General features: G+C 40.3%; 1 protein-coding gene across 8 annotated transcripts in view; it reads left to right on the forward strand.

Moving 5' to 3' along the window:
• The window catches only part of rims2a (regulating synaptic membrane exocytosis 2a), a gene marked incomplete at its 5' end in the record, with an annotated part of 144,434 nt that overhangs the window by 105,847 nt on the left and 14,081 nt on the right, over positions 1–24,506 (forward strand). For 2 of the 8 annotated variants that reach the window (XM_080039830.1, XM_080039831.1), the window contains 7 exons: positions 653–838; positions 2,925–3,031; positions 3,407–3,439; positions 12,430–12,530; positions 15,640–15,806; positions 16,385–16,612; positions 23,383–23,600. In XM_080039830.1, coding sequence (XP_079895956.1) covers positions 653–838; positions 2,925–3,031; positions 3,407–3,439; positions 12,430–12,530; positions 15,640–15,806; positions 16,385–16,612; positions 23,383–23,600 — 1,040 coding nt within the window. Of the gene's footprint in view, positions 1–652; positions 839–2,924; positions 3,055–3,406; positions 3,440–9,889; positions 9,927–12,395; positions 12,531–15,639; positions 15,807–16,384; positions 16,613–23,355; positions 23,601–24,506 lie in introns of all 8 variants that reach the window. The other 6 variants (XM_080039836.1, XM_080039835.1, XM_080039833.1 and 3 more) reach the window with 5 other exon arrangements.

Consider the following 24,506-nt stretch of genomic DNA (forward strand, 5'->3'; position numbering starts at 1 on the left):
CCAAAATGACAGTGGTTGTTACAGCTTGAACATGTCCTCTTTTAACATTAAAGTGTTGTCTACTGTTCTCTAATAATTCCTCAATAATTTTAATTTTGTCACGGTAAGGGCCATACCTGTATGATGCTTGTTTAAGTCAATTTACTGCAAATATATTTGCAAATCATATACACTTGACATTATGCAGGCCAGTTGTATAGTGTTTCATATTTTGTGATGGCCTTTACTACTTTAAATTTCAAGCCTGATGAAAATCAGTTTATGGAGACACTTATGGTAATCACTGAGTGATTATCATGTCAACTGTGGATAGATTTGATAATCTGTGTCACATTACAGTGTAGTTGCATTTGACATTGACCAAAGTGTACATGGTGTAAATTATGTTTGCCTGCTTTGAGCAAGTGGTAATTTAATTCCAATACAACATAAAAAAAATGACTAGCTAAGAAACATGATGAGTAAATGGTCAGAAATAATGTCAAGTACTGTATGTTATTGGTAAATTGGTTAAAACTGTAAAAAAGGCAGGTATGTTACTTAAACACGTGCATCTGGGAGAAGTTTTGAGGATGCAGCCTTTTCTTTACCCTCCATACTGTCCATACTGCCAGGGCCCCACTGAGTGCCTATCTCTCAATAACCTCTGTAGGAACCACGGATCCATGGATAGACACGAGTATCACAGCAGGTCCCGCTCTGCAGACCAACGGCCCACTATAGAGCGGCCCACGTCCCGCTCGCGCTCCACTGAACGCCCCCACGACTCTTCGCACATGAGGTCCATGCCGTCCCTGCCGTCTGGGAGGTCCGCCCCCACCTCACCTGCCTTGACGAGGTGTGACCCAGACCAGAAACCATAACCAGCTTAGCACTGACGCAGACTGCAGTTGTAGTTGTACAATCATTGCCCTGTGGCACATCTGCTCTGGAGGCAGAGATAATTTAAACATTAGCTTAAATCATCAATACGTACAGTTGAAAACGCTAATTTTTAGCTTTGTAAAATTATTAGACTCAAAATGCAGGGAATGCATTTAAGCTAATACTATGATAAGTGAGAACATGCAATAACGATATAGAGGTATTGTGACGTACAGTTTCTAGGTTAGTTAATTACTTGATAGCTATGTACCATAGTAGCTTACCCTAATAGTAAATAATATGCTAATTAGATAAGCTAGGTAGCCTGTCACAGCTTTATACATTTGGAAGACATGGTAACAAATTAATCAAAAGTTTTGACTAAGTATTCTATAGCTACTGGCTAGAAGCTTACTTTGTGATCATCTTTGGTTCTGTAACTTAAATGCTGAGGTTTGCTTCAGCCAATTAGATTATTTCTGTCCCCAGAGCAGCTCTGCGAAACTAATTTACCTAACTACAGTAAAACCTTTGTAGAACTAAACCAGTTCAGACCCTTACTCATGAGCCACCACCTCCCCCTCCCCCAAGCCTGACTAACTCACAGAATGAACCTGAAAACCACATCACTACCCCCCTCCCAATACCCTGCTACCCTGCCTCACCTCACCTCACCCACCTCCTCCTCACGACTACTCAACTCCCCACTCAATCCACTTTCTGTTTTGGCCCCAAAAGCACTGGTATTGTATTTTCTTTTCACAACAGTCCTGACGCCGTAGATAGCGTGCTGACTTGTTTTTCATTTGGAACACACTGCTCATACGCTTGCGTGAGTATAGCAGTGCAGGGCCAACATTTTTTTTTTTTACTTTGATTTCATTATTAACATCAACTGACGCTGTTTTTATCCTGTGACTGCATTCTGTTTATGTCCTTTTTTTGGTTTGTTTTTGAGTTGAAGCCTTTTGGGTACAGTCTGAACGCATGGTCGCACACTGGTCTGCTGGCTCTGCATTGAACTCTTCTCTCCTTGCAGCTTGACGAGTGGACTGTACATGCGATTCACACCTGGCATCTTTTATTGCAGCTCAGTTCCCCACAGTTGATGTATCCCTCCACTCCCATGCCATGTGCCAAACATCAGTGATCCATGCTTTGGTTTTATATTTGAAGATTGAAGACACCTTTTAACATTTTAAATAAAATAGCAAATCTCCTTTACAATGTTACTAAATGCAAATGTATCTGCATTAGTAGTGTCAAATAGAAACTTTGGCTTTGGATGGTAAACAAATAAGATCATATCTCATTTGTGCATTGGTACAGTTGCTGTCACTGGTTATCTTTAATTGATCCTGACAGTGACTGAAACAAGTACATTATGATCTAACATACACTACATTATTTAGGCGAGCCACTGCAGGTGCATAGGGTAAAACATTTTAACATATTTATATCATCATGAAACTTTGCCAGATGATTATACTACTTGCACCAAAATATAATTTTTTTATATTAAAATTTACTGCTGTAATAACCTTTTAGAATAGTCCTAAAAACGATCATGGAAAAGTTTAGTTGATTTAAGTGCTTTAGATGTTGCAATGTTTTGTTCAGAGTTGTGAAAAGAAATCTAATGTTGAGATAATAGCCATTAAAGATGGTTCTATAGGAGAAATATACTAATGCAAACAGACAAGGTGTAGTCAAATAAACACCTAAATGTTGGACTTTTATTTATAATTGTATGAAATATGAGATGTTATGGAAGCAAAAAAAAAATACCAACTTGAAAAAGCAATGTTCTTGCTTGCCGTGTCTCGCCTTAAACTCATCCTACATAATCTGATGAAATCCTCTATCAGTCTCCTTTAATAATAAATAACATTATTCTTTTTTTTTATATGTTAAACTTTCATTTCCGCCAACTACCCTTTTTCTGATTGCTTGACTTTTCTTTAACTATGACGTGGATGCTACACGGTCAGGCCCTACATCCACCCATCAAATCTTCTCCTAATTTATTCCTCACCGTACTGTCCTGTGTTGTCATGTAGGGCGCATCCTCGTAGTGGATCAGTCACCACCAGTCCCACAAGTACCCCCATGTCCAGTAGGAGAGGACGGCAACTACCCCAACTTCCACCCACGGGGAAAGAGAGAAGTAAGTCACTTGATTGTTTGATAGTAATTCTGTTTGTGTTACAGGGTTACTGTCAATGAAATGTCCATTCAGTGAGGACGTATTTTATATTAGTGCGATATTGTGTCTGTGTTGTATCTTAAATTATAACGCTTTTATTTTGTTGGCCCAACTGATTGGGGGCTGAGGATGAGCTTTGGCTTTTATAGCAGTTCCTCTCTTTTGACCGAGAGAGGACAGTGCATTATGTGTTGACGTAATCTCTCAGTATAAGATATAGATCATGTCTTAAATGCAGGATTTTTCTTTGTTGTTTTATGATTTATTGGTGTTTACTTTTTTTTGGCGTTCTACCCATAACATCTGTGCTCGGTTCCTTTTCCATTTCTCTCTCAGAAGATGGAGACGAAGGAACAGAGCCTGGTGAAGGTCTGTACCTGAATGTATGGGTTTAGTCCTTCAGACTAGGAGTGTTGGTTGAGCCACACCTTACCCTGAAGGCCCAAACCTTGTCTGCAACGCAGGGTGGCTGGGTTTACTGGAGACTATTCTTACTCTCTGATCCTTGAAACCTCCCTGTGTTGCAGCTGTGCAGCTTTTGTGTTGTAATGACCTGCAGGCCTGTCCCAGTCATACCATTGGTTGTACCTCTGTTGTGTTTAAATGTACTGCAGCTTCCCCGTTGATGTAATGCTTTAATGTCTTCATATACTGAACAGTGTAAGCTCAAGGCTTTGAACTAAGATTAAGGCTTCTTCTTCTTCTTGCATCTTCAGAACTACAACCTGACATTAGAAGTCAGTTTTCTTCCTCAGCACTTCTTTGACTAATGGTATGTGTTGTAGAAACTTGTGGCGTGTGCTACAAGAAGATCTGTGATGAAAGCAATCATTATTTTACTTGTGTCTTTGAATCAGCACAGTGAAAAAACAAAGACTAGCGTAGCTTTGCTGTGATTGGAGGGAAATGACTGGGACGGAGATAGAGAGAAGGCAAAAAAGTTTAAGTTCTGGAGAACTTGTCTTAACACTTGCAAAACTCTTTCGTCATTGTCAGAGTCCATGAGGGCTTTCCTTGTCTTCTGTACAGCAGCCAACTAGCTTATCTCTCTCTCTCTCTCTCTCTCTCTCTCTCTCTCTCTCTCTCTCTCTCTCTCTCTCTCTCCTTTGCTCTCTCACTCTCTATCCTGCCTATCATTGAAGCAATCTCTGTCTGGAACTCTCCGTCACTTCTTTCTCTCTACTTTTCCTCTATCTGTTTTGCTACTTTGTCTATCCTTTCCTACTTTTCTTTCTGTCTTTCCTCTCTCTCTCTCCACCATACCTTTGAGGCCAGCGTCAGTGTGTGGGCGGGGGGGGGGGGGATATAGATCTGACCTTGTGCTGTAGCTCCCACAGAGCCGTATGGCACATGCAAATATCCGTGTAAGTTGTGTGTACGTGGCTTTTTTGTGGACTGGATCCATATTATTGCCCCCTTGCTGATTACAGAGAAAAGCTGGACTCTTTATAAACCTGCTGTTGTTGTTTTTTTCTCGCTGCTGTGCTTCGAAGTCTAGTCGTACCTCATACTTGCATGAACCTAATTGTTGTGTATGTTATCTGTTTATGTGTGACAACCCAGAGGGAGCAGGGGAGGAGCGCGGGGCACCTGAACCCCAAAATGGTTGCTCAGGTGTGTTTATTGCTACATATGCAGCCTTTAAAACTGTGTTTCCTTCACTTTCTTCATACTGTATATGTATTTCTCTTGGATCCTTCCTTTAGAAAAAAAAGTCCATGGAGAGTTTGAAACAAAAACTAATTGGAGCTCATATTTAGTTTTTCTAGACGATAGTAATGTACAGTTAGTGTTGCAGTACAGTACATTCATACACAGGCTTGAATGGACAGCCAGACTGTTGGCACAAGCTGGAGTTTCCCACAGTTTCCACTTCCTACTTTCCCATCTGTTAATGTGGCGTGCTTCTTTTCCTTTTGACTGTGTGGTGCTATTACTCAACACTGACATAGCCCTTGTGCTGACTGAGGGAGTGCATAGGTAGTGTAGCATTTCTAAAGAAAACGACATTCTCTTTCCAACCTTCTGTATTGTTTGTGCTCTGTGTGATTATCTGCAGGCTTAATGCTGCTACAAAGTGGTGTGTTTTATGAGAAGCACAGTAATGCCTGCTTCTATTAACCACACACATGTACAGCAATATAAATGGAAGTTTCATAGTATTTTTGTGTAGTGGCTTTTATAAGCTAACTGCTATTCAGTATGTTTGGCTAGCGGTGTGTTTGTGTGTGTGGATCTGTGTGTGTTGATTCATTTGTATTGTTGCACATTGGGCATAGTAGAGTGGTGAATGAAGGTGAGCAGTGTAAGGCTTGAGAGCGCCATCTTTTCATGTGCCTCCATCTGTCTCTCTACTAGCAGCAGACTGGGGGGAGAAACCCCAGGGCCCACCGGTAAACGGTCGGAAAGGCAAGTCCTCTGATAGTGTGGTGGTGTGACTTTGCTGTGTGGGTTATCTCAGTCATCACAAGTCATTTGTGTGTGACTTCTTTCACTGGCGTCTGTGACGCTCCATACTTTGCTACTCTTAGTGACTCTTCCTCCTCCTCTGCCGTAGCACATTTATACGGCCTTTTTTTCAAACTTGATTCCCCTTTGTGCTAATTTCATCTATCAATTCTTATTGAGCTGATTTGAAGTGATCACATTAGAGAGTTGTATTAAGCTGGAGCTGATGTTAATATGTACAGAGTGCTGTGGCTTTGGGATCTCTGCTCTGTCCTTCTCTGGCTCCATTAAGGCCCTGATCTTCCCTCCATTTTGATAGAAGTTCAATTCTGCTCAGCTCCACCTCACAGCGACAGCTCTCCATTTCAATTGTGAAATCATTCATCATTTTAACTAGAGATGGATTATTCAACACACTCACAGCCTGAGTAGTACTCCCTTAAGACGGTCAGTTACAGTCGAACATAATGTTTAGTGCAGTTTTATCTCTATATACTTCCAAAAATAGTCACAATATAATTTATCACCTTAAAAAAAACAAGTGTAGTATTTTTTATGAACTCTGCATTTAAGTTTGCTGTATGAGTATTGCAGAGTATAAGCTTTAATATTTAGAACCTTCTAGACTGTTACCCCTGTCTGCCAGCAGATGGAGCAAAGTACATTATCTTTGAGGAGCTGTCCATGACTTTGGTGCTGAAGCAGCAAAGAGGTCTTTTTCTCTCTTACCAATCCTTAACACTGTCTTCCGTTATCTCTGCAAATGATATGCATTAGTGTTTCAATATGTAAGCTTTTAATGCACTGTTTACATATTGAAACAATTATTATTGTTATTGTTATAATTTATTAGTAACAACATATTGTTTTCAGCACATTGTATGTTCCAAAAAGTTCCCTATGATTTCGGTAGCTTGCAGATCAGTTTGTGCGTGTGTGTATATGTATGTGTGTTATGTGTGCATCTTGCTGTAGAAGTGACATGGGAGGACCAGCAGCGGGGGCTGAATGGCTCTTTGTCTGATGGAGGGACACAGCCACACCCCTCCCTTACTGACCCAGGTTGGTTTGCCTGGGTGTGGAGTTTTGACACTTTGGTCACTTTGATAGAGTATCAGACTGTATTCACAATGAATCATATTAGTGCAGAAACATTAAACAACTAATTGAAACGGTCCTTGTAGTTTGGTCACAACAAAGAGAAAGGGGCACGCTACCTCTTGATGAGGTTTAGCTTTGTCATTGCTTCAAACATTTAAACCCCCTAACAAATGCTGTGACGGGTCCATGTTGTCCAGGCTATTTGAGTAAAGTGTATGTTATCGCCTTGTGGGATCTAATGGTGAGGACTCAAGAACAGCATGATAACATGTCCTCTAAAATAACATATTGAGAGCTGCTCTAAAGGGATTTTTCATCTCCAAATGTTCAAAGTAACTTGATTGTTTCATATTCATGGATTCATGGACAAAGGTAATAGCCTCCAAAGTCTGAACAATATTCTACCAAAGTGATGTTCCAAAGATGTGCGTGCTGTTTTCAGCTTGTGTGGGCTTTTATCAGCTCTCTCCAAAGTCAGACCTGGACAATGTACACTAAACGCTGGATGTTTATTTAAAATCTAAGGAGAGCTCTCTTCATATGTTTTGAATTGGCCAGCAGGATTATTTAAAACAATGATTTGCATGAGGTTGCTCAGGTCAGCCTCTGGATGGCGTCCTTCTGTTTTTCTGTCTCTCATTCCTTGGTGTGGTTTTGCAGTGACACTGATCTTTTGATAATTCCAGAGTTTAAAAAAGAGATTTAAGCACATTTTTATCATACAGCATTGTCTGGACATGAGATGCTGTCATACATGGATGTATTATAGAAAAACATGACATGTGTTGCTAAGGTAATGACACTGCCGGTGTCTTGAGGTGCTGTGTGTGTGTGGTGCTTGCTGTACTGTGCTGCCATAGAAACAGGTCTTTGCCTCCCTTTGAATTAAGCCTCATTTAAGTTTAACTGTTATATGGTTGGCCCACTGGATCTAGTTTGCTTAACTTAATTTAGAGAGTCACTTTTTAAATGTGAAACAATTTCAGCAAAGAAGCAACACAAACAGCTACATGTTTGCACCTAGGCATTTTATGAGCATATGATATACGTTTTATTCAAATGTATATTTGTTTTCTTTCAATGTGAATCACAAGCTTTGACTCTTCATTTGTTTTCAGTGATACATTTGTGGCAGTAGAACTGCATGTCATGTGTGATACGGACTAACACTCTCTTTAAATGTCCCAGTTCCATATTGCTCTTTTTGTCTTGTCTCTTCATTCTATTTTCAATATTTATTCTGGAAAGGTATGGTAAGAATCTGAAGGTTGGCCAGGGCTCCTCAACAGTGTTTGTTTTTAAAGAGGACATGTAATCACACCCCTGTTGTGACCTACTTTCCCAAACCAGTAACTATGCTTTACACTATTTTTAGTCAGATAAAAGCAGAAAAATATTTTTCAGACACTGAAAATTGCTTTTGCTGTTGACACATAAGACACATTTTAAGTGAGCCTGTTACTTGGAGATACCTGGAGATAACAACAACAGTCCCCTTTCAACTCTAGCGTTTGTTGTCTTTTGCCATTTGGTGCATGCTTTATCAAAAATGGTAGACATTAATTGATATGACATATACAGTAATACTGTAATTGTTCCTTTTTCATAAGAGTTCCTTCACTGTACCTACATGGGAATTATATTTTAGCTTGACTGCTCCAGTGTTTAGCAAACCTTTACATTTTTTCTGATAGTTTGGTCACTGTTTTTCACAATGTAGAACTGTAGTAGTTCCTCTATTGTGAAAATGTGGTTACATACATAGTGTCAAAACTGAATTACTGAATTACACTATGATTAATGATGTCATGCAAAGGTTGTTGGGCTAAACTTGCTGCACTACATATTGTTCTCCCATCTCCCTCGTAATATATCACTCTCTTATCCTGAAGACTTACATGATGCAGCCGAAGTAAGGCACAAAAAAGTCCCTTGTTCTCTTGATTATCATTTGACTCTGTAATGAAACGATGTGAGCTGACACAAAGAGATGAAAGCCAGTGAGGCAGATGTCTCCCATTGTCTTTTTATTCATGTGGCACTTCATTATTCACCCTAATGGAGTACTAATTGAGCTAAATGCAAATTCTGTGTAAGGGGGAATGAAAATGAATTCTGATCGATGTGGGCTTCACTTGCCCTCCCAGCTGTCACTGTCGGTTGTGTGTTACGTTCAGACTCCTGGCCTGAGATCAGAGAGGAAGGTTGGAGAACAGAACGCTAGACAAAGGGGGCAGCTTGACTCTTTATCAGGGGTCAGAGAGGCTGCTGATTACAGTCTGACCCTGATGTTGAACCCAAGATCTGGGGTCATGCTGCTCCACCAGTGGATCCAAACACGTGGATCCAAACACGTGGAAGTGTCTTGATTGCTGTTAGAGAAATGAGAGCACGATTCATCTGTGCAGAGAAAGAGACGCGAAACAAGATCCTCCTCAGAATATGTCAGGGTCTAATCAGGAAGCAAAGAAGGACATATATTATATACTATGAATTAAGGGAAGATATGTAATTGAAAGCAGCAGAGATGCTAGAAAACAAGCAACCGATCTTGTTGTCGTATGACCTTCTTTTAGTAAGATACTGTAGCCTAGCCTGTGTGGGTGTGAGTGCATGTGGGTGTGTGTGTATGCAATTTCAATGTGCACTCTTGCATTCTACTCAGGTTACATTGATGTTTTTCTCAACTTTCCTGTTTTTTTGCTGAAACTTTGTGAGGTAGTTGGCTCTCTCTTTTGTGTGCTCGCTGCTCTGTGCTTTTTTTCTTTTCTTTTTTTTTAAGTTTTCAGGCTGACACAAGTGACATCCACTTCTCCTTTTCCCCTCCTTCCCTCTCTCACCTCTCTCCTCCTATTCTCTTCAGAGGGTCTCCAGTTTCTACCTGGTTCGGTACATTAACATCACTTTACTATTTCAGATATTCTTTTCCGTTAAAGCACAGAACCCTCACCTTCCCAAACCTTTCCCTCCTTTTCTGATTTCCTAATAGCTCAACTCTTAGCCGCTAGCTCCCGGCCTGTTCCCATGGTGGAGTTTGTGTGTTCTGTGCTTGTTGTGTTGTCATTGTCGTGTTGTACTGTTGTTGTGTTGTGTCCTCCCCTCCATCCATCCTCCTCACTGTCACTCTCCCAACCTGGCGTAGTCGGTGGTACCAGTGACGGTGACGCCCCCCTCCCTCTGTGTCCCCCCCCCCCTGACCCTTGGTGTATCCTCTTACATCCATCTTCCTCTCCTCTGTCTGTGTCTGTCCATTCTGTGATGTGTTCCCAGAAGACACGGACTCACCAAGTTGGACGAAGTCAGGTCTGTCCCTTCTTTCTTTCTTTTCCGTTCTAGACTCCTCTTCTTCTTTCCAACCTTTTTTCACTCTGTTCGTCTTCCTCGCTTGCCCTTCCTCACCTCAACTCCCTTCATGGCAATTTTCTTTTCTTTATTATTTTTATTTGTTTTCCGCTTCGCTCGCCTCCATTCTCTTTTGCTGTTTTTTTTGCACTGTGTTCTGTAGAAAAGGCTTGGCACGTTAATTACTTTTTTTGTTGTTGCCAAAGACAGACAGTTTCTGCTTACAGTTCATAGAAACATGTTCACTGTGGTTTCTCTGAGACTGTGTTATTTTCTACTGAGAAAAGGTATGCCGCTTACGACAGCAGAAATCCTCTGATTTGGATTACTCTCCGTATACTCTCTTGCCTAATTTTCAGTATTTCCCTCATTGAGTTTGCAGCCTATTTAAGTTTAAAAAAAATTTAACCAATCAAAAATAAGTATAAAAATGTTATTATCTACCTACTACATTTCCTTTAAAAAGAAACAATGAGGTAGGGTAGCTGACATTCCAGAAACATAGTCAGTTTTATTCATAGTCTCCAAATTATAGGACACTCTTTGTTTCCCTATGAGGTTGCTGGCCACTAGCAGACACTATAGGAAGACTCTGCACCGGCCGACATGTAAAGAAAATAAGAGATATAACTAATAAGTGAGCTTTACAGGTGCTGTTAAGCAGATTAAGTTACCTTTGGACAGAGCCAGGCTCTGTGCTTTTCTTAAATAACAAACTGCTGACTCCCACTACATATTTACCACTCAGGCATGAGAGTGGTAATAATCGTCTTACCAAAGTCCCAGCACAAAAATAAATAAGTGTATTTTGCCAAAATGTCAACCTACTGTGTGATCACTTAAATCAATCACCTTAAAATGCAGGTGCCATTTATAAAAAGGTCAAGAAGTCCTACACCATTCATCTAATGTCGCTGTAAAGACCCTCACGTCACAGTAAGACTCAAGTTGCAGGACTAACTCAATAGCCATGTCTTCACATTATCCAATACTAGATCAGTTGATCAACAAAATTGAAAGTTCTTTGGTAAACTGTTGTTGAACACAATGACTGAAATAACAACACGTAGCTTTCTGAATGCTGGAAAATACCCTTTTCCTCTAATTTACAATGTGTTGGCTGTGAGTAGCAGCAGTAAACAAATACCTAAGAGAAGAAGAGCATTAATACCATTGTGATGAGAACAAATCACTTTGCCCTACTTATGCAGTCATTAATTTGCTCTTAACTTGTATTGCTTTTATTTGTCTTTCTCTGTGTGTGTGTGTGTGTGTGTGTACAGACACACAGTATGTGCGCATGGCACCGTTATGTGTGCATTCACCTTCACTTTATCATTGCTTTCATATGACACACAAGTAGAGACAGAGAGCAAGTGGAGAGGATGGAGATGTAGGTGCTGCGGGAAAGTCCTCCTTTTGTAGCGATTGCAAAATTGTTTTTTTGGGTACTCAGAAACAAGTTGCAGTTTCAGCAGAAAGTATTTATTGTGAGGTACTTTTTGGATGATAATTTTATTTTGTATTTCCCTAAAATGTGCCTAGTTCTTATGCAGGGGAATTATAACCTCAAGAGAACACTGTTAAGCTTGTGTGTCGATTACGGTTTGGTGTTTGTACAATGCAAATTGTAAAATGAAACAAAGAACAGTGCTTTAATTGAGTTTAGTAGGAGATGGGATGGGTGAACAAAATGACATGATGATTTTACAAGGCATTGAAATGAGGAAGAAAAAAGTGGATTTTGTTAGCCTTTCAGTTTGAGCTGAGGGGGATGCGTCGACCAAGGATCACTCAGGCACACAGGCATTGCTAGACCCCTTTTACAGGGGCATGTGCCCCAGTGTTGATCTGCTGTGCCCCAGTAAAAAAGAAATCTGCACCTTTAATTTCACCCCAATATCTTCACATTTCATGCACAAATTGTTCGGGGGGCTGTGTCCCAGTAATAATAATAGTAATTGATAAGATTTATATAGCGCTTTTTTGGAGGTCACTCAAAGACGCTGAGTAGAGATGTATGTCTAGCAACACCCCTGCTCAGGAATATGATTGCTGTCAGATAATTTGCATGTATCTACAATCTCATGTACAATGTGTCCCAAAAGGGGTCACAAGCATTGTTGGAGGTCGTACATTTTATTTACTGCAGTATTAGTGTCCTAAGCCTCTTTACAATGTAGTAGGAATCTATTTATTGTTCTATTGATTATTATGAGGTCATTTATAAATAGTTAAAATGAGCCTGGAACTGGCTAGAAATGCAATGGTTTATTGTGTTATGCAGCTTCCCTTTACCAGTCAGTATTTTGGGGTTCTGCTTTTGTTTCTTTGTAAATGCAGGCGACCATACAGCTTTTCCCCATTAGATCTGTCCTTGTCATAGCTCACCATGACAGTCTGTCCTCACATCAGACCTTCCTCACTGCATCAGCCCCCCTCTGACAGCATGCTGTCTCTGTGCTTAGGTCTGGACATGGAGGAGAGGACCAGGCAGATGAAGATGAAGATGAACAAGTACAAGCAGGGAGGGGGCTCTGACTCCAGACTGGAACAGGACTACCACAAGGTAAAACAGCTCCAGATATGCCCCACGGTATGCGTCAGTACTACAGATTTAAAGAAAGAAAAACATTTTACATATTGTTTAAAGTGGTGAAAGGCACTGCGTAAAGGCCATATGGCACACTTTGCAAGCAGTCATGCATGTACACATGCACATAACAACATCACGTGCCTGGCTGTTTGCATAGTGAACATACTGTAAACATGTGGGGTAAAGGCACACAAACATACCAAAACACTCAGTTCAGCTCAGTTTAAAGTATACGATAAACACTTGTTTTTCAAAAGGCCAGTTAAAGCTGTACTAGGTAACTATGTAACAGGAATTTGCGATCTCTTTATTGAATGCTCTGCCATGTCTAAATAATTAGCAGACTAGTTTTGAATACATTTAAATGTACAACCCAAATCACAAAAGCACACTATATATGAATATTCACTCACTTCTTGAGGCATTGAGCAATGTAGATAGTTTTGATTTGACATTGCAATGACAAAGTACTACTATCCCTTCCCAGAAATAACCTTGCAGTAACTCGGGGCAATTCCCAGAACAGACTTTCAACAGCTATTGTTGGGAATAATTTGAATTCTAGATAGGAAATAATAAATAATGATTGATGCTTACAGGAAGGTATGTGGTTTGTCTTGAGTCACTAGGACAACATTCCTGGCAAGACACACACCTTTTGGGAAGGTCATTTTTCATTTAAGTCATACAATATACTTGGATATCTCCAAACCCTATCATATCATCTGCAATTATTTTCCTAGGTTCGATAAAACCAGATGTAAGCAAGGACATGTGTTTTCTCTTTGTCAGTTGGGTGAACTGAGCCTTTAAGCCTTTCATTGTGAATTCAAGGAATGTGACAGTGAGTGTGTGCAGACTGGAGTGTTTACTACTTTGTTCGGGAGAGATCCTGGACATGTTTAGATTCTGGTGTCTCGCTGCAGTCTGGGCCAAGTCGCATGAGACAAAGGCTCTCTGTCCGGCTCTCCTTCTGTGGTATGAAAACTACTGCTTTAAGAGCAGCCCAGGCTATAAAAAGCAGATACAATTGTGTGTTGCCCTTGTCTGTTGAACATTATCCTCGTTGGAAGTGCCATTGACAAAACAAAGCTCTCGCTATTATTAAACAAGACTTCTGAGCCATTGCTTTGAAAACACAGTGTAGTACAAAACAAGTAATTGTATCACTCATTTCAGGTTGTTTTACAGTAAACACTCCACCCAAAAAATACACACTGGATAATGTACACACATCCAGTTTTACAGATTGTCTTGAACGTGATGTTCCAACTTCTACCTACAAGTATCACACGTACAGTAATTCAGCCGACCATTCATTCAAGCCACTACATAACGAGTGAAACCACATCAACCCAATAACCATCTAAAAATAAAAAGGATGTCTAAAAGGATAAAGGTAAAAAAGAAACATACTCAAAACTGAATCCCGGCAGAGCCCCCATTATGTTACGCCTGGCCCGATAAAAAGCATCAAAATAAAGAGGGAGACAGCACCAGTTAGAGTGCAAATAAGGATAAGATGTATTGAAGATACGAACAAGAACATGAAAATGGTGTTCTACATCTAGGAGGGAGAGAGAGAGAGTGAGTGCAGAGGCAGGAGAGCTGGTATAGACTCAACTCACACCGTCACACAGGTGGCGGGAATCAGCAATGATGGAGCTACACCTAGAACCGAAATACATCTACACACACACACACACACACACACACACACACATAACAGAACAGAACAGAGAAAGGCCCTGCTGATAATAAAGGTGCTGGTTTTTCAAAGCGACATTAGATTGGATTACTTTAATAGGATAAGAACCTTTCGAGATCACCAAATCCAGATAGGCAGCGTGGGCTCACTTTAAATGAACTTATTTTGAGAGTCAGAAAACAATTCTTAACAATGATTATTTTCATTTGGCACTTGAAGTGGCTCTGGCACAGTAATGTGTTCGGTAGTCACGTTACTTTAGACAGCCATAAAGTAGCCTATTTAGATAAGCTCAGGCTGCTGTATAACAGCTAGAATAGCGTTCTCACATCCAGATGCACCGGCTTTAGCTTTTCAGCTTCATTGTTACACACATTTCTGGAAGAAATACTCTCACAGACATTGGAAAATGGAGCATGAGGTTTGGATTGAGAAACGGACCTTGAGATAATCAACCAGCCATATCTTCGCACCACTCCAGCAGCAGCAGGCAATCTGACCATGCTTGGAGCATTTTTTTTTTTTTTCATTTTCTAAATGACAATTAAAATCAAATATGCTTTTTTTATTATGATTGCCTGCTGTTTTTTTATTGAAACCTTATATAGCCTACTTAATCACTGTAACGGTTTCACAAATCAAGGGAAACATTTAAACAAACGTAAGCTGTTTATAATACATTATACAAATGACCAATTTTAAAGTGTAAATACATTTTATTCCTGAAATCTAACCTGAATCCTACATTCAGCTGTGATCAGGATAAACCTGATTTTTAGCATCAAACCTTTCCTAATCTACACTTTAGAGTTTTGAAATACCCCAAATTAACATTTGATCTGGATTGTGGGTAGGATCGGATTACCAAATCCTATCGGGATCATTCTGATCTAGATCAAAGGTTTTGAGATACTGGGTCAAGGCGATTGATTGAGTTCCCAGACATTATGACTCATTGTGAAAACCTGCAAGATTCAACCCTCAGCGTTACCATTTTCTAACACTTGAATGTCTCGTTCTGTATTAGAACATTTTGACCTTTTCAATGGCACACCTAATGCGCCATATGAAATAACTATTTCCCTACCCTCTCTGTACTCCTCTGAGAGCTAAAATAATATGTCTACCTTATTCCCATCCATCAGCCCACTTCTTCAGCAGAACTTATCTTGATTAAGACTGCTCGTCCTTGCAAGGCTTGCGGCCACTATGTTGCCACACTTTCAAGTGTATTCCATTTTTAAGGTTTAGATAAGTATCTCTCTTTGAGCATTTAAAACTGTTCAGTGTTGAATGTTTTTGCATATGGCATCGTATAAGGTACATTTATTTTCCAATAACCATTGATGACTTGTATTTTTTTCTTCTCTGCAGCGTTCAGGCAGAGATCCACGGGGCTCAGATAACCTGTCGGCCAAGTCATCGGACAGTGATGTAAGCGACGTGTCCGCTGTGTCGAGAACCAGTAGTGCCTCTCGGTTCAGCAGCACGAGCTACATGTCTGTCCAATCAGAACGGCCGCAAGGAAACCGCAAGATCCGGTAGGCTGATGTCCACCCCAGGGGACAACACACTTTGTCTCACTATTTCATATCATCAAGCTGTTGTCAGAAACGGACAAATCCCCTTCAGCTGTGAACTTGTCTTTCCGTATATGTTGCCATGTCCAGACAGTTTCAGCTTTGAAATTGTTTGCACCTGGATAAACTTCTGGAGGAGAATGCACCCGCTAGCACTGTGTGTCATTTTCTCACTGTGATGAGTTCAGGTTTGGCTCTGCTTTAGAAAGAATCTGGAACCAAATGATTGAACTTGATCTGACTTGGAGCTGTGGGGGATGTTTGTCCGATTCTGGCAACACACACTGACACATAAAACACATCACATCTTTTTGGGTGTTGTCTCATATCAAAGCAAAAAAAAAACAATACATTTGCATGGCTCTTTGCTGTGAGTCTCCATATCTGTTTTCTGTTATTTTGAATGAGTCTTCTTTTGATCTTGGCTGCTCTGTGTCACTGTGTCTGTCTTTTTCTCGTTGTTGACAATATGCTATGCTTGTTTGGTTTTTCTTTCTGCTTTGCATGTGCTGCTCTCTTGCTTCTGTCTCCACCTTCAGCCAGTTGCGATCGCGGAGCCAGTCTCGTGAGGGGGACGAGCAGTTAGGGGAAGTGCGAGAGGAGGAGGAGGCAGGTGAGGGAGGGGGAGGGAAGGAAGGGAGAAAGGCCAGTAAAGAGGGGAAGACACAGGCAGGGGGGAAAGTAGCCACAGACAAGCAGCATCAGGAGGATTTGGTGGAGGAAGAAGAGGACTTGCACCAGAGGAGTATCTCAGAGACTGACCTCAGGTAACACATGTGTGGAAGCCTGTAACTGTGGACTTCTCCTACTAACAATAACATAGACCCGTATCTCTCCTATTGGCCCACTGACTTTAACAAGTTTATATGACGATGTGCAAAGCAGTGTGTGGTGACTATCCTCCACCCTTTACTCCTGAACATTCTGTAACTGTGGCCCCATTATTCTTCACCTATACTTAAGTAGAGTAGCTTCACTTTTACATAATTGTAGCAAACTGACTACAGTTTGGTAACCAATGCAGCCTGTTTACGTTTGGGATTGCCTTTACTGTCTTAGCTCGCCTCCCGGCACCGCAAAAGTTGATGCACTTTTTGAATTAGAGGGAGGAGGAAGTTCAGCCCAAACTAGGGGAAACCTTTAAGAAGCAGATATGAGGGACAAGGAAACAATACAGCAAGCATTTAAGAGAAAGTAGCCTTTCATCCATTTACCAACAAAAGGAAAATCTATGTAGCCATGCAGAGTGATATATCGTCTGCATTATAACAGTTTGGAGAATAAAGGTCCCTTCTACATATAGAGTGTATGTTTGTATATGGGAGTCACAGTTAGTAGGGGAAGAAAGTGGAATAAGAATGAAGGAAGCTTAACAGGACTATAACCTTTGTCATATTCATAGGAATACAGTTTGCTTCTTTTATTCACCCATGATGATGAAATATTGATTGATAACATTTATTATACATACAAAATAATATTGTTCCTCGTGCCATTCCCAAACTAAATTTGCAAAAAAATTAAAATAGGATTTGTCTTTACTCAAACAATGTCCTGGTCATTCAGCCTTTATCCAGAGACCTCACAGTCAAGAGCAGAAAGTGTAAAGTTGATAGATGTATCTTCGGCTTCTTAAAGGCACATCAATGCTTTAGTTTATCCAAAGTTCTCTTGTTACAAAGAGTCTTTCTGATTGTATTGTGGTTACCTTTGCCTTTTGTGCAACTAGCTCTGACATTTTATGAAGTATTTATAGCATGAAAAATGCTTGTAATTCATTGTGATCCCATACATGGCTACATGTATGGAAATCTTAACGTTTAAGTTCATGCATGCATACTACTTTTGTTTTAATATGTTCTTATTGCACAAGCGAGACTGAAGCACTAGCAGGTGTTAAACGTAATAAGATGTCTTCAACATGTAATCACATTCACAGCAGGATCTAAGTTAGTGCTTCTTACCCACATAAGTACGGCTCAGTGTCAGTGTGCCGGCTATGCCCTCTAACATACGATTAACACTGCATTGCTGTGTATCGCCTGATTAAAAGAAACATGTCACACATGTTGAGTAGGTGTCAGGCACATGTGAGAAAACGTGAGCAGATTCATACAGGTTAAGTCCGTACAAAGTTTATTTCAAGGTAACAGGTTCTAGTTCATGCTAAGAGTAGATGCAAAAATCCTGAAACAGTCTTTTCTATTAAGTCTGCAGTCTGTGTTGCTTTACTGTTTGTGCTTCTCTGTGGTTGTACATTAGTATTGTGTCAGTGTTGTCTGTGTTTGTCACGTCCCAAAGTGTTGCTCTGCACCTGCAACTTGTCAAACCTCCCACATTCCTCATATGTCAACATTTCCCTCATACCATAACCCTCATACCCAGACTGTCTACTAGAAATCACTTCACTTTCAGTCAAGTGACTGGAAACTATAATTAAAGTGAATAAAAAGTCTGCCTTAGCAAGGGCATTGTAAAGATACATTTGAATTTCAAACACTCCTTGACTGAAAGTGAGCTGGAGTAGTCCTGTTTTTAACAAGGTGACAGCTCTACTCTGTGTGATCGAACCCAATTCCTTCATGACAACTACAGTATACATCTATAATATACCTCTTTTTCCAACATGAGTTAACGCACATTTCACTTCTCTGGGAAAACAACACATGAGGAGATATATTCAAAAATGACAGACCGCTGTCTTCAATCACTCCTTAATGTTTAGTGAGGACGTTCATGGGAGTGAAGCTGTACAGTCAGTACATAGTAAATGATGAGCCTCAAAATGCTGTTTTACAGCTAAAGAATGAAGAGGATTTGTGTGCTAATGCAAAGCTATCATAAAGTGATGTTGACACAGTATATAAAATATCTCCAAATGAACCAAATGTTTTACAATAATCATAGGAAGATAAACAGATACTTTCAAATAACTAATTCATCTTTTGAGGTTTTTCTCCCAAAAGATATTCCATTGATATGCACTGGTATGAGAGACCAACTGTATCGGTTTTCTTTGTGTTATGTAAGCTCTGCCATCAGCCTGTGCAACACACAGTATAAAGAGGAGTGAGCCTTACTAAGAGAGCCTCAAGATCAATACTAACGCTGAAAATAATCAATACTATGTCTAGAGACCTTTCAATGAGAATGTGCTGTGTAATGGATACGATGCTACCTGCCTCAAGTGAAATAAGATTAATTCACTGTTGTGCTTGTCTATGTATGAATGCTACGAGGCAGTGTGATTCTGCTTAAACATCCCTACTAGCTACATTTGCTTCTGACTCATCTCCAATGTATTGAGGTCGCAGTGTAAACACACATCTGCTTCATATTAAATATGGCCGTTCCCATTGGCTTGGCATAAGAACATCATGATAGCCACGTGTGTTTTTACTTCATGTGCGCTCTCACTGCATAGAAAATGCAAATGCACACTCGGCTCCAAGCTGACATCTTATCCAGTGGTCTCTAGGATGTAAGAAGCTTTCCATCAGCACTTTTAAATCCCACCTCACCTTTTCTACCCCACGTCTCTCTCCTCCAGTAGCGTTGCCTGGGCAATGGCTCATTGATGTGGGGGAGAGAGCAGCAAAGACTGCTGTTTATTTACAGCCCCTGATTGGCCCATTCCATTCAACAACAGCTTGTTTACCGAATGGATAGAGAGAGAGCAGGTGTGATGATAACCCTGTAATATGAAATTCAGACTGGAATTAATTCCTTCATCCACTGATGAAACACTTTGGAGCGGTGTTTACAGGTATGCACAGTTGCCGAGGTAACCTGTTTTTCTGCCACACGATGAGGGGTTAAAAAGGACAGGATTCACTTTGGATGATGCCAGTCATGACACAGCTGTTAAAACAGCAGATATGTGTTTGTCCTAGTTTCGTCAATGAAATGGCCCTTTTAAGAAGTAAATTAACCTAACGTAGGAAGTTGTTTGGCAATCATATGATGGGGTTAACAACAGTATTTATTGGGTCTTTAAATGATTTGACCACATTTAAAAAGCACTGCAATGTGTCTGAATCACTTTGTACTAACGCAGCTAAATGCTAGTATGTTATGAATATTCATTTTGCATGTACTGTTAACTGAGGTCTTTAAATGGTTATAAAGTGAAACTCAAAGATTATATTTATTTTTATCTGGGCGATGTATGGTATTGTTATCTGACAGTATAAAGATTGCCCCATTTACATACAGCATGGTGTTGTCGGATTTTGTTTTGCCTTGGGAACATCGTGGCCCAGATGAAATTGCATGGAGATCAATGTGCGTGGTGAGGAACAATATGTTCCTGGGCTGAGGTTGACAATGAGAAATGAGTCCCAGTTTTCCAAGCAGGCACACTGTCATCATGCCAGTGTCATGAGTGCCAGGAGAGAGTGAGAAGGGGTGGCAAAGGAACAGTTAGTTGATGTTGGTTTACACTTATTTTACACAGTTATGTTGATTTGAAGTCAAAGTGCAGTCAGTCAGTTTGATTTGTACAACGTTTCCATTTGAACCAACATAATTGGCTTTGGTTGAGATGGAATATGAAACATATGAAATTGTATTATTGGCCTGCTTCCTGGACACACATCTAGGGTTTTCCTACAGCATGGGGACTAGTATGTGTGTTCAGTTAGACTAGAAGAACGTTTGTCCAAAACATTTAATCTAATAATGCATCACGCAATATCTCATTCTATTTGAAAGGGTCCGTGCTCATGAGTCTCTGCTCATCCATTTTAACCTCAGTAATAGTCAATCATTTGTAGAGGCAACCATTTCCCAGTCCCCCTGGTCTTGCCCTCTTTACTGTGCTGATAGTGAAAGAGCATATTTAAGAATGTCACCTGAACCACATTGGCCCATGGTGTGGTCAGGGGTGGAGGTGCTTGAAGTCTGCTTCAAAGCTTCTTGGCTGAACTAATCCATTAAGCATTCAATATTTATGTATTTAAGTACATGCTGATCTATTGCAAAACCCACTGGCATTAGAACTACTGTAGCATAAACAAACCTGTGTACTGCAGGCTGAGGTACCAAGTGTGCGCTTTCCTCTAGAGCACATCTGATTAAATGCAGGACAAGCAGGCAACCAAAATAAGATGGAGTGATTAGGCTGGAGTGTTTTTGAGAAATCAAATGTAGCAGTGCAGAGTGTTCTTGTCAACAGTGAGAAGATTGATATGAGCAAGTATTACTGTGTTTTCATACACAAAGATTACTTTGCAACTCTTGTTTATTATTTAACTGCTTGAGAACATGAGCTGCTCTCTCTCTCTCTGTCTGGCATCATGAGACTTGAAACACAGACACCAGGCGTTTAGTGCTTTGGCACATTTGAACAGGCAGATTGTTGAAGCTTAAGCAAGGGTTAACATTTAAATTAAAAGCATCACTTACCTTTAATCTCAGTGTAATATTTTGTGCCTGCACTTGAAATCCAATAACAATGTCAGATTCAAAGTTCGTAAGACACGCGATCAAGTTCTTCATCTTATAAAATGGAGTTAAACACTAATGACAAATATATCAAAGTGCTAAATTTAAAGGAGCCTAATTGAAGTAATTTATGGAGTCACTTGTCGAAATGCATTGATTCGTCTCCCATTTTAGTCTGCATGTCCCTCCATAAGTTGTCTTCATAAGACAGTTACATGGTCGAGGTCAGGCACTTTAATTAATGAACAGTAGCCTTAGGGCGCTGCACGTAACTCATCCCATTAAGAATGCAGAGCCTGTGATACAGAATGTAATTTGTCTCTTAAAAGATAATTGTACTAGCAGAGCTAAAATAGGAGCCTAATTTGAAACCTGGCCTATTTCCTCTCAAACTGAATGAGCTGGAGAACAATGCGGATGACGGACAACTTTCTTTTGTGTGTGTCTAGTTTAGTGAAGGTACTGGGTCACGACTCTGATGCAAAACAAAAGTTGCATTGATCTCATGGTGGGTTGAAAGAGATTGAGAGGGCACTAGACGTTGAATAGCATGGACCTTCTGAGTTCTTATTATCTCTGTGATGTGTGTAACTGGAATAGCTATATTTAACATCTAACACTGACACTAGGTCACATGTATGCTCGGAAAACGTTTTACACTTGGTATAAATAATTTATAACAGAAATAATGTCTGAATGCATAAATATATTGGTAATAGTTTAAAACAGGTTAAATAAAAGTTCAAACAGCAGATGACAGAGCAATCATTACTAGGTCTACTGCTAGCTGTTCTGGAGTTGTTAATCATGTTAACAATTCTTAATCAGCAGTTGAAGTTTTCCCAATTGTTGGAACATTGTAGATGTTCAAATTTCTATTTTCCATGATCATTTAAAGGATGCCTTGTCCATATTGACTTGAAAGGTACTTTGTGGAGTTTTTAAACATTAGTAGAACCATGGAGAAATGTTTTTGTACGTGGGTCCTTGTTTTGTTTGTTTATATTGATGTACATAGAGAACACAGTGCTATGTATAAGTGTGTTCCACAGGTGGCAATAATGGACAAGAAACACAACAATGTCCTAGGAAAGCTAGTGAAGAAGAAGACTGATAGCAAGTTAACATGGATATGACAAATTCAGGTTACAAACTTTTCAGAAGAAAATGCATTACAACTCTGCAGATGTTTTGTAGACCTCCTCAAGGAAACACACAGTACATTTAGGTGATAAGCACCGAATGTTAACAGAAACTCTTTGTTTACCAGAAAAACTCCACAGGGCACCTTTCATTCTGGAACTTGTAAACAGCAGTTGGCAAGACAGTTTTACCACACGTAGTGGTCCTGGAGCATTTGATCATATCTCCCTGTCAACTGTTGTTCCCACGCTCCAGAATAAACCTTCAGTCTTAACTTCATGGCCAACGTGGACTAGAAGACGTCACATACTCAAAAGATCAAATTTAGTAAGTGTTGTTCTGCTCACACTCACCCTGACGCAACAAGTGTTAAAATAAAGGAATAAATATTATACTAAAATAACACTAGAGAAAATATCAAGAACAAACAAACAATATGTATAAAGACTCATAAACTAAGCACAAGAATGAACTAAGATATGAATACTAAGATTACAAACAATGGATGTGGTCATTAACTTAAGAAAAATAAATAGGGCCTTTTAAAAGTTTCTAATTGTGTCACACCATGGTTCAATTGTAAACTCACCAAACAAAACTGTTAGATAGAATATAATACTATTAGAAAAAAAAAACTTGAAATGAAAAAAAAAATTTCACTGCATGAAGATGCGTACATCATCCGCTTCAACACCCTAAGCCCAGCTATACTGTAAGTCATGAGCTCCTGTACCTGAACTCTGTCCTTCTCTCCCTTTCACCCCACACCTTCTCACCTGCTGTCTCTCTCCTGTCCTCTACGCTGTCTCCTTCTCCACCATCTCTCCTTTCACACTCTCTCCATTGGCCTCCTCCTGTCCTCTCTCCTCCTCTGTCCTCTCTCCTCTGCCTTGCCCCTCCTGTCAATGGCGGTGGCTGACAGTGACTTTGCATCCAAAATGAAAAACAGGCAGATGGGCTCGTCGGGCGGGGTGAACATGACCAAGAGCAGCAGTTTGAGCGGGGACATGTGTAACCTGGAGAAGACAGACGGCAGCCAGTCGGACACGGGGGTGGGCACGGTAGGCACCGACGACAAGAAGAGGCGCTCCAGCATTGGTGCCAAAATGCAGGCCATGGTCGGCATGTCACGCAAGAGCCGGAGCACCTCTCAGCTCAGCCAAACAGGTACGGCATCCATTGTATACCTGTACTGTATGTTTCTATGTGCATCTGTCTTGTTCGGTCCGTGTTGGTCTCTCTGTGTCTATGTCTTCTTATAATGCTGATTCCTCTCCCCTACTTTCCTTCTTTATCTAGAAGGGACTTTGGACTGGAGAGAGTGTGACTTTTTCCCCTAACTTATTTTTCTCTTTCTTCTAGGTAACAATTCTCCTCGAAATTCAATTTTCTCCCTCTTTCTACCTCCCTTTTTTCCTTTCTGTTTTTATGACACCTCTTCATTGTATAAGGCTGATGATTCATTGTCCTTTGGTAATTGCTTGTCATTTCGTTTTTCAAAAAATATGTTGGGAATAGCTTGCACTTCCTTCCACTTTGATGACCTCAGCAGCTGGTGGTGGGTCACGCGTCGTCACTTTTGTCATCATGTTGTGATGCTCTATTGACTGTGATTCTTCAATGTAAAACACTTCTTCAAACTGTGGGCGTCTGCAATTGTTTGATTGTGTTTCTATGAGTGCATGTGAGAGTGTGTGCACATCCAAGATAGTGCCATAGGAGGGGTGTGTTGTGTTTTTTGTTTTTAAACCTATTTTGTTTTTTGCTATACGCAGCAGTGTTTTGCAGTGGAAGAGATTACATTTTGCAGAACATATGGCTATTAGGTTTATTCCCTCTTCGATGTAGGATTTTGCTTTCTCTTAGAAAAGCGCTCAATAATGACTTGAGAAGGGTTGAGCTTCATTAGCTGTGCCAGACAGTCTAGCAGGTGGCTTGCTGTGATGTGTCCGGCCGACAAATGAAGGTCATTCTTGTGAAGGTCAGTCGATTAGCCCACTTCACCTCCACAGCCACTTCTCTCTGATGCATCTCTTAAGTATTCAGTGCATAAATCCTCTGTTTAAAGTGGTC

The sequence above is a fragment of the Ammodytes marinus genome (assembly GCF_949987685.1).
Source record: "Ammodytes marinus genome assembly, chromosome: 13".
Lineage (NCBI taxonomy): Eukaryota > Metazoa > Chordata > Actinopteri > Uranoscopiformes > Ammodytidae > Ammodytes > Ammodytes marinus.